The sequence below is a fragment of the Brachionichthys hirsutus genome, chromosome 15, assembly GCF_040956055.1.
Source record: "Brachionichthys hirsutus isolate HB-005 chromosome 15, CSIRO-AGI_Bhir_v1, whole genome shotgun sequence".
Lineage (NCBI taxonomy): Eukaryota > Metazoa > Chordata > Actinopteri > Lophiiformes > Brachionichthyidae > Brachionichthys > Brachionichthys hirsutus.
The window spans coordinates 1,420,499-1,431,695 of record NC_090911.1 but is presented as its reverse complement, the minus strand read 5'-3'; the positions used below and the strand labels follow the sequence as shown (position 1 = coordinate 1,431,695).

The 11,197-nt window shown below is 45.4% G+C and overlaps 1 protein-coding gene across 1 annotated transcript; it reads left to right on the top strand.

The window, feature by feature from the left end:
• The first annotated feature begins 678 nt into the window (after positions 1-678).
• On the top strand, positions 679-9,768 carry hectd3 (HECT domain containing 3). The gene is made up of 19 exons (XM_068748947.1): positions 679-1,029; positions 1,845-2,098; positions 3,102-3,237; positions 3,474-3,595; positions 4,266-4,379; positions 5,325-5,407; positions 5,506-5,671; positions 5,812-5,893; positions 6,284-6,466; positions 7,145-7,197; positions 7,297-7,465; positions 7,550-7,663; positions 7,750-7,839; positions 8,113-8,319; positions 8,390-8,519; positions 8,917-8,991; positions 9,136-9,217; positions 9,315-9,386; positions 9,587-9,768. Exons 1-19 carry the CDS (start codon positions 679-681, stop codon positions 9,669-9,671), a joined length of 2,568 nt encoding a protein of 855 aa, XP_068605048.1. The 3' UTR covers positions 9,672-9,768.
• The last annotated feature ends 1,429 nt before the right edge of the window (positions 9,769-11,197 follow it).

Genomic DNA, 11,197 nt, shown 5'->3' with positions numbered 1-11,197 from the left:
CCGTAAGAGTGACGACAAATCAATAGATTAAGATGCGTTTTATTTGTTACTTAGATTATGTAGATTACTTCAACAATCAAAACCCAACAACATTAAAGCATTGTTTATAAAGGTTTAACTTTGAAGTACAAACGACGGAAGCTCGAGAGGGTCAAAAACAAGCTAGCCTCCGTACTTCCGTGTTGTCAGATGAAACCCTTGGAACCGAGTTTCACTTTGAATTACTCGTCGATAATAAAAGGGTAAGTTGTTCCTGCCTCTTGTTCTGCTTTTAGATAACGAAACAGCGTTTCTCCTCTATATGGACAACTTTAACGGTGCTTCGGTGATAACGGTTAGCGGAAAGGCCACTACCGGAGTGCTAGCTAGCATGCTAAAGCCAGCAAAACTTAATAACTCGTATGGATCAGAGGGAGCCGATACTTTTCTCTCTTTATCAGCAAGCTTTTGTCGCTTAATTGGGGTTTATTAGCATTATACTCACCCAGTGAAATCATGTTGAAACTCAAAGGAATTCACTCTATTTAGTCTTGTTTCTGGTGCTGGAGCCCCCCCCCCCCCGTGAATATTCGTTATTCTGATTTTGTTACAGGAGCCCCAGGAAGGCCAGCCGTGCAATGGCAGCTGTCGCCCCCCTGCTGCGCTGCTGACGGTCGCAGCCATCCCCTCTTCGCCACCATGTCGGAAGGTGACAGCCCCCACGTGCTGCTGGGTCGGATCCGCTTTCTGAACAAGTGCATCGACAGCTTCAAGAGCAGCGAGCCGCTGCCGGAGTCACTCTGCTATGTTCCCAAAGAAGTGTGCTATAAAGTGTGCAAGGATTCATCGGCCACCTCCGCCTCCTCCTCGGCATCAGCAGGGGGTTCCGTCGTTGGGAAAACTCTCCTCTCCGTCTTTGAAAATCCCCACCAAACGCCACACAATAAGAAATTATGCAAATACAACATCGAACCAAAGAAAGGGACATGTATCCGGACAACGGGGGACGAATACCGCAATAGCCAGGGGCTCTGGGTCAAGATCATTAAGGTAATGATACCCCTCTCAAAGTGTTCAGGCTCTTTGGTAACCATGTCTGGGAAATCGCAGGAAATCACAAACCATATTGCTTCAGTTCAGAATGTGCACCACAACCACAGCCATGAGTCATTCCTCTTTAAATTGCACACACTGCACTCCTGCTTTTACCCTCGCCGAAGGGGAGGTGAGGGTCTGCAATCTCTGATTGTCGTTTTCTAGTTATATTTTGTTATATTGTGGTAATATGTTTTTTACCCTCGCCGAAGGGGAGGCGAGGGTATTGCAATTGGGTGCGTTTGTATGTTTGTCTGTTTGTTTGTATGTCTGTCCGAGCGCATAACTCAAAAACTAGTAACCCAATCGACTTGAAATTTTTACACAAGCAAGGTTCTGTCCGTGGCTCGGTCCTCCCCGAGAATGGCGTTGATCCGGATCTGGATCCAGATTCTGGAATTATTTTTACATCTGGAATTGTGCCTGTGCTGTAAACTGCCACTTTAAGAGGGAGGGACACGAATGGCATGATGGGAAAAAGAGTCCAGAAGGTGTCTTGTAGTACGTTCCGGAGCAGCAAGCTAGAGCAGGTTTGGCCCCTCTGATCCGGAAGCCCTGTTTACTGTCTCACAAGATCAAATAGTCTTTCGGAGGCGGGGTCTGCAATCTCTGATTGTCTTTCTAGTTTATTATACCTTTATTCTCATGCTATTGGTTTGCCCCACCTTGCACAGCCCTGCTTGTCCCTCTTATTGTACTACAGTCGGAAGCTTTTGGGATTTGAAACCAGGCTCCTACGTGTGAACTGAACGCTTCGTATCTGCGTGCAGGAGCAGCTGGAGGAGCACCGTCCAGGCATGGAGCTGGAGGAAGGCTGGATCCTGGTGTGTAAACACACGGAAGGAGGTGACAGGCTGGTGCCAGTGGAGTCGCCAGAGACCCTCGGCAGACAGCAACAGCTTTTTGGGTATGACCACAAGCCCTGCAGCAGGTGGGAGCAGGTGGTGAACGTGGAGAACGCACTCTACATCGGATCGAACCCCAAAGTCGCAGAGAGTGACGATGCAGCCGTCCAGAAGTTAAGGTGGGGATATTCGTGTTAAAGGAGCGCCTTGCCCTAAAATCAGCACCACAATTTTAGATTCCATGAAAGTAATTAGGATTTATTGGCTGTATAAATGTTTTCTTTAAACACAGAGGAAAACGGCTACGCATGGAAGAGCAGATTATTGCTTCTTATGGCCCGGGGGGGGGGGGATTTAATGCAATCCACGGTGGCTGTTAATTCACCTCTCATCCGTATTTAGATGCTCACTTCACTTCCTTTCTGAACAACCTGACACCGGATCAACTGTCCCCCAACTAGAGCGGCTTTAAATTTAATTATATTGTAGGATTAGTACATTTATTCTTTTTTAGTCGAGGAGGACTTTAGAGAAAGCTCAGCTTCATAGTTAGATAAAACTAGAGCGGGTGGGAACAGGTTAGATAAATCTAGAGCGGGTGCGAAAGAGTTAGATAAATCTAGAGCGGGTGCGAAAGAGTTAGATAAAACTAGAGCGGGTGGGAACAGGTTAGATAAAACTAGAGCGGGTGCGAACAAGTTAGATAAAACTAGAGCGGGTGGGAACAGGTTAGATAAAACTAGAGCGGGTGCGAACAAGTTAGATAAAACTAGAGCGGGTGGGAACAAGTTAGATAAATCTAGAGCGGGTGGGAACAAGTTAGATAAATCTAGAGCGGGTGCGAACAAGTTAGATAAAACTAGAGCGGGTGCGAACAAGTTTGATAAAACTAGAGCGGGTGGGAACAAGTTAGATAAAACTAGAGCGGGTGGGAGCAAGTTAGATACATCTAGAGCGGGTGGGAGCAAGTTAGATACATCTAGAGCGGGTGGGAACAAGTTAGATACATCTAGAGCGGGTGGGAACAAGTTAGATACAACGCCTCTGTTCTGCGTGAGTGTCGCAAATGAGCTGAACCAAACAAATGTTCCTCCGTGTGGTAATTCTTAATATCGCAGTCTCCAGCATAAAACGTCTGGGGGGAATCATCATTTTTAAGCTGCTGCTCCCTCAAATGCTCAGGTATGTGCCTCCCACCTGGACATATGAGTGCGACGAGGACCTGGTGCACTATTTCTACGAGCACATAGGGAAAGAGGATGAGAACCTGGGCAGTGTGAAGCAGTGCGTGACCAGCATAGATGTTTCTTCCTATTCGGTGAGTCACTCCTCCGATGTGTTTTACGATTTATTCCACTCAAACTGTCTGCTGGCGGCTTTAGCTTTCTGAAGTTTTGTATATATTTCATTAAAGCTATAACAATACAATTATAGTATTAACAGCAATCAAACCTTCAGTCTATCACAGATTTGCCAGAAACATTATAAAAGGATGCTTTTTCGCCTCTAATTACAATCGTGTGCCGTTGTTCTGACTGAATTGAATCCTGATAGGATGATCCCAGCGGAGGTGTGAGCTGCCTGACAGACGGCGACACGGAAACGTACTGGGAAAGTGATGGCATGCAGGGACAACACTGGATCCGCCTGCATATGAAGAGAGGCACCGTGGTCAAGTAAGGAGTGCATCAGCAAATCCTTATGAGAAAGGAATGATCTTACGCTTTACGAGTCTTTTGAAGGCAGCAAAATATTTCAACATTTGTCTCAGGGTAGAATGAATGAAAGCTGAAGTTGGTGACGAAAGAGAAACTCGACAGTGCAAGTACAATTTTGAAAGTATTCAACTGTAAATAAACACGCTGGGAAGACTGTCTCTCGGCAGGCCTGGGAATGACTCAGGATCTCCCCAGGAGAGCTAGAGGAGGGCAGTATGGAAAATCCCTGCTCAGACGGTTGCCCCCACGGATTAGCGGTGGAAGCACATCGAGCAAAAGCAAGGTGTGACTTTTGCTTCGAGAATGCTGATAGAGAAGTACAGAGCAGGTCCGGAGGAGTTGCACTGCGTCGTCGTGGATGTGGAGAAGGCGTATGATCGGGTGCCCAGAGAGGAAGTGTAGCATCGCATGAGCAAATCAGACTTGGCTGAGAAGTATGGGAGAGTCGTACAGGACACGAATGAGGGAAGTGTGACAGCATAAAGGTGTGCTGAACGCGTGGCAGAGGCTGGGAGTACACCAAGGATCAGTTCTGAGCCCTTTCGTGTTTGCTTTGGTGCGTGTGTGTATATATATATATATATATCTATATTTTTTAAATGAATCTAGCATGCTTTTTGCTTTCCAGTAAACTGATTTTGACGGTGGACTCGACAGATGACAACTACATGCCCAAACGAGTAACCGTGTTTGGAGGAGAGAGCGACAACCTGAAGAAACAGAGCGATGTCACTATAGATGAGTGAGCATTTTAAATAGGAGCATGTCACATATCTCATGTTGAGACGTTTTAGGTCTATATTTACGATTTTAAGGCAAGAAGACCAGATATGGTCTCAAGTTGGGGGAATTGTATGATAGCGACCTATCATTTGATATTACAGTAGTCCCTCGATATAATGAGGTTCATTTTCCACGACTTCGCTGCTTCGCGGAGTTTTAATGCAATTTTTCAGATTTCTTTTTTGCACTTGAACGCGCCTTGAAACAGCGCAAGATGAAGGGGCGCGGTCGGAGGAACTGTGAAATACGCGCGAGTTGCTATTAATCATTTCTCATGTGTTCAACCTCGTAGGTTGATCATTAAAATTAAATTCGTTATTTCTAAAAGCTATCATGTTTATTTGTTAAGCGTTTGTTTAATAGCGCTCTTATTCTCTGTGTAAAAAGAGGCTTTTATTTTGTAGGAGCATAAACGTCACGTCCCTTTTGGGTTTTGGTTCTTCCTGTTGATACATGTAGCCGCTGCCGTTCCGCTGTGCTAAGCTATCCAATAAAGCAGCATGAGAGGCTAAAGACAGCACGAGTAGAATATTTGTTCTTCTGCACTCCAAGCGGCTCTTTCCTCGACCTGCACGCCTTAACATTATTAACAGGAAAACGTTTACTGTACGTACTATATATTTATATTTAGTTCTGAAAACAGGTTTTGATCTTTGGTTTCATTCTATAATACTGAAACAATCTATTTAGATTAATGCCTGACTGTTAAATGTGTATAAAGTGTGTGGTGAGGGGTTTTACAGCCTTAAAACATTTATGTACATGTATAATAACTAAAAAAAAACAAAAAATCACTACATTGCGCATTTCACTTATTGCGGGTTGTTTTTGGAACGTAACCCCCGCGGAAAATGAGGGACTACTGTATTTCATAAATGAAGCACCGGTAAATCTGTCTTTCTAGCAACCTGATAGGAGAGGTGTGTGTATTGGAAGATATGACGTCACACCTGCCTGTAATAGAGATTCGGATTGAGGACTGTAGAGGTAAGGCTTTCCAGATCGTTTCCCCAGATATCTCCTGTGGCCTGTTTTCTTCTGTATTCCTGAACCCTAAAAGGCATCTGTTTCTTTTCTCTTTAAAGATGAGGGGATAGACGTTCGCATCCGAGGCTTGAAGATCAAGTCCTCGTGTGAGAGAGACTTGGGTCTGAACGCTGATGTTTTCCATTCCTGCAACCTGGTGCGCTACCCTCGTCTCCAGGGCAACACTCCTGACACTCTGTACCGCAGAGCGCTGGTCATCCAGAGGTAGCTCGACGCTACCAATCGCTAACAGGGTCGTCGTAGTCGTGGGAAATGCATAGCGATCGTCTACACGAGGATGGATGGATGCGTCGAGAAGTCCGTGTTCTTTAAGCACGATACTTGTCTTGTGTCGGACTCCGCAGGTTCATCAGCCTCCTGGACGGTGTGCTCCCACACCTGGTGCCAGCTTGGGACTATAGTCTGGGTACCTTCAACCAGATCAAAGTGAGGCACTATGATGCTTTCTAATATACAACACTGAATTAGGAGTTAAGGCATGTCAAGCTTTAAACCAATAAGCTAGAGAATGAGAGCCACATTTAAAAAATCAACCGTGCATGGCTGGCGTCTAAAGATACCAGAACAATCGAGAACCTTTTGGTGATGATCCAGATCACCATGTGGACGGTGTAGATCCAGTTAGGAGGGGAACACTGCTTGGGGGAGGTCTGCGCTCTCAGAGCTTTTCTACTATTGTATAGTATTTCATAAAAAACAGAAAAAGAGTGAAACTAAATGGAAAGGATAAATTCCTTCATCTTCTTGAATGACACAAGAACTGTTAAAACTGAACCTTGATATTTTCTTTGTTCCCGGGCCTCCTCTGCCCTCTAGAACATTAAACAGTTCCTGCTGCTCTCCAAACGCCGCTCGGCCCTCATCACACAGTGCTTTAAGGACTCGGAGACCAGCAAGCCAAACTTCATGCCCCGACTCTACATCAACCGACGTCTGGCCATGGAGCACAGAGACAACCCCTCTCTGGACCCCGGCTGCAAGAACGCTGTGTTCAGTCAGGTATAGGTCAGACGCTATCTAACGCAGGGGTGGGCAAAGCGGGGCACAATGGGTTCTAAATAAAGACAGAGGGGCCGGGCCGGGAACGGATGGATGGATATGAAAGGCTCATTGTACAAATGACAGGGAAAAGGTCAAATCATTACTGTTGCATGTTGCACGACGTCACAGAGAAGGAATCCTAGTCTGTGAACCCCCATTGACAATAAACTGATTCTGATTCTGAATGAGGTTTAATCATAACATTTTATTTAATTCTATAATCTGGACAAGTTCGTTGGGCCGGATTGAAAAGACCAGTTTGCCCGTGCCTGGTCTAAACTGTAATTGTGTAACTGTGTAATTTATTTTTATTTTATTGTTATTTTGCATCAATTGAGTAATTTAATATTGGTTTTATTTGTATTGTTAAATGTCGATGATTTATGTACGAAGGACTTTCAACGGAATCAAGACCGCGAGGGCTTTTTAGAAATGCCCCTCTGAGACAGAATGTTTGACTGTACTTGTACTGTAATACATACTACTGTTGACTGTACTCATACTCTAACATTCTATCTAATAAATATATTCATCATCATTCAGTGACAGGTTGCTTTATGACAACAAATGGTTACGGAGACGTACTGTTTTAACCATGAACTTCATTGCCTTCTGTTTTTTTTTCCGTCCTTGAAGGTGTATGAAGGTCTCAAGCCGTCTGACAAATTTGAGAAGACCTTGGATTACAGGTGTGTGTCTTAAGGCTTGCATCTCAAGCTCACCTGTCCCATACTTGTTTTTGCATGAATGTGATTGTCACATGAACGTTTCCCTTTTGGATTTGTCAGATGGCCTGCTCGGTATGACCAGTGGTGGGAATGCAAGTTCATTGCAGAGGGAATCATCGACCAGGGAGGGGGATTTCGGGACAGCCTGGCAGACATGTCTGAGGAGCTTTGCCCCAGTTCGGCCGAGTGCCCCATGCCGCTGCCATTCTTCAGCCGGACGTCCAACCAGGTCGGCTCAGTGCAGATTGGGCCGCGTGTCGGTCTTCTCGTTGCTTGTGGCTTTTCCTGTGCCTGACGGTTGCTCGTCTCTCAGGGATCCTTAGAGGCCCGGGACTACTATGTCCCCAACCCATCGTGTAAAGACTTCCAAAAGTGCGAGTGGATCGGTCAGCTCATGGGCGCTGCGCTCAGAGGAAAAGACTTCTTGGTGCTTGACGATCATTCTCCACCAGCAGCATTGCTGTAGAAGATGTGCTTGTAGGGCTCGAGACTGAAGGTTCTGGCTTCTTGCAGGTCTTGGCTCTTCCCGGGCTGGTGTGGAAGCAGCTTACAGGGGAAGCCGTCAGCTGGAAGAAGGATTTTCCTGCCGTAGACTCTGTGCTGGTGAGGACGTTCAAATGATTCCAGCTGCGCTAGAGAGGATCTGCACACGCCGCTTTATACAAGCACGCACTCTCAAATCCCTTCTGTTGCACAAATGTCATTTTACTGAAATAATCAATGATCCTTGCTCTGTGGGCGATTATTAGCATTCCACATCAACTTTATTTCCCTAATTCTGCATTAGAATTGGAAAACCAGCTGAATGTAACGTGGCCAGTAATGTGTCCTTATTCTGTCCTCCCAGTGTTGAGTTGCATGTTGATGTCTGTGCAGGTGAACCTGCTGGAGGCCATGGAGAACATGGACCGGGAGACGTATGAGTTCAGGTTTGGTGAGGAGCTTGTGTACACCACCCTGCTGAGTGACGGTCAGATGGTGGAGCTCGTCCCCGGTGGCAAGAATGTGCCAGTTTGCTACGAGGATCGCGGCGAGTTCGTCCGTCTGGTGCAGAAGACGCGGTTAGAGGAGAGCAAACAGCAGGTGCGGTTCTTGTGTGTAATTGTGTGTAAGGCGCAACTGAATCGTGTGAGTGACGATCTGCTCTTTGCAGATATCGGCCATGCAGGCGGGGCTGTTGAAGGTAGTTCCTCAGGCTGTACTGGACCTGCTCACCTGGCAAGAGGTTGAAAAGAAAGTGTGTGGCGACCCAGAGATCTCAGTGGAAGCCCTGAAACGACTCAGTGAGTGGCTGCATTTGCCAAATGTAGAAAGGAATTGCTAAATCCTGGGATTATAATGATACTTTTTTCCAATCAAACAGGATGAAATTGGGACGAAATGTTATCATTTAAATTGAACCAAGTTAAGTAGAATGTATTACCTCCATCCAGGAGGTTATGTTTTTGATGGAGTTTGTCTGTTTGTTGGCAGGATTACCGAAAAACTACTGAAGGTCTGAGACGGGTCTCGGTCTAACTTGTACCCGGATACCTGTAGAATAGAGTAGAAAGCCTTTATTGTCATTGCATAGTGGATATACAACAAATATCCAGCGTTTCCCATGTACTTATACTTTCTCTAAACACTGCAGTGCGGACTCCACATCGCTGTAACGTCTCGTTTCTGTCTCCTCCCAAGCACACTACGAAGACCTGGAACAAAGTGACCTCAGAGTGCAGCACTTATGGGACGCACTGACAAACTTCACCAATGGTCAGTTCACGCTGTCGACTTCTTTCCCTGCGTGTAACGCCTGCCTTTGGCAGCATGACATGCTGTCTTGACTTCATGAGCCAGCACTAATAGCACACACACACACACACACACACACACTGACGATGTTCATCTTGTTTTCAGAGGATCGCAGTCGCTTTCTGAGGTTCGTTACCGGCAGAAGTCGCCTTCCTGCTCCGATCTACATCTTCCCTGACAAACAAGGGTTAGTGGCAGCAGATCCGTTCCTGTCACAACTAAATATCTCCCTTTTTAAATGAGTTTGATCTCATTTCTGAAATGTTTTGTGTTTCTCGGTTTAGCTCTGAAACAACTGATGCCCTTCCTCAGTCCTCCACATGTTCCAGCACCCTTTATTTACCCAACTACCCAAGGTATACTTGTGCTCTGTGTTTGTACTTCAAAAGGGAGCTTTAAAAATGTACTGTCTGTATTGAACTTTCTTGAAAATACGTTTTGTTTTTATAGCAACATATAAGTTGAAAGCCAATTGATTTTCCCTCATTTTGACATTTTTTTTAAAAGAAGCACATTTTAATTTGTTGCCTTCCTCTCTTGTTCATTCTCACCACAGTGCGAAGGTTTGTGAGGAGAAGCTACGATACGCTGCATATAACTGTGTGGCCATTGACACAGACATGAGCCCCTGGGAGGAGTGATTGATCGCTGCAGCTCCGGTGAATAAACATGACAAATCACTGAAGAAATCTTCTCGCCATAATCACTGTTCTAGATGTATATAATAAAGAGCTATATAGAAACATGGAGCATCTGTGTCTTTAAGCTTAAGCTTAATTCAATTATTTACAGATCCTACTGGCTTAAATGTATAAACCTTTTCTGTTTAAATGCATGCTAATTTTGAATTTGACATATGTGACATATTTCAATAATGCTGGGACAGCGGCCCGGAAGTCATTCTGTTACATCGACCTTTTGGAAGAGAGGGCAACTGGTGAAAATGAAGACGAGGAACGTTGTTGATCAGCTGTTCAATGCCTCGATCGTTCTATTTGGGGTTTCATAATATAGTACACATTTTCCAAGGGGAAACTTGCAGGCAGGCCGTCAGGAACCAGGACGGAAGCCATGAAGCCATGGTCAGACGGTGGCTTGGCATCAATAAGCAGGGTCATCCCTGAAAAAAGGTGACATTTGTTTTTGTTCCCATTTTTATTTTTAAGCAAAAATCTAAATTTGTCTGAGCACAAAGATGGCTTATTTCCATAAACTCTGGGCTACTCTGCAGCTACGACACATTGGGAGGGGTGTAATATGATCTGGAGAGAACAACCCCGCCCTTGCAGGTCGGTTTCTTCTGAATGTTGTTGGATAGAAGTAGAATGGTTCCGTGACAGTCTGACACTTATAATGTCGCTGTGAAACCTACTGCATTGTCTCCTTGGTGGTGGTAACAATAAGCCATTCATTGTCAGAGACTCTTCACACAAGCCCTCCGGGCGGCGCTACAGGCTGCACAAGAGCAGGACCAACAGACTCAGGGACAGTTTTTATCCTGAGAGCCATCAGAGCTCTGAACAGCAACCAGGACTAAACAGGACAACTACTCACCGTGTGCAGTAACTAATGTATACTACTACTATATGCAAAGTACTGGACAATCTCTCTGCATGCACCGTTTATCACTTTAAATTTGTGTTGTTTTAGTCAGTATTACTTGAGTTTTATGTTATTAGACACCAGACGGGGCGGCGCTCCTAATCTCATTGTGTAGCCGCTATGCAAGGACAACTAGAAAACGACAATCAGAGATTGCAGACCCCGCCTCCAATAGACTATTGGATCTTGTGAGACAGTAAACAGGGCTTCTGGATCAGAGGGGCCAAACCTGCTCTAGCTTGCTGCTCCGGAACGTACTACAAGGCTCCTTCTGGACTCTTTTTCCCATCATGCCATTCGTGTCCCTCCCTCTTAAAGTGGCAGTTTACAGCACAGGCACAATTCCAGATGTAAAAATAATTCTAGAATCTGGATCCAGATCCGGATCAACGCCAGGACCGAGCCACGGACAGAACCTTGCTTGTGTAAAAATGTCAAGTTGATTGGGTTACTAGTTTTTGAGTTATGCGCTCGGACAGACAAACAGACAGACAGACAAACGCACCCAATTGCAATACCCTCGCCTCCGCTTCGGAGAGGGTAATAAAGGCTTTCTGTCCTATTC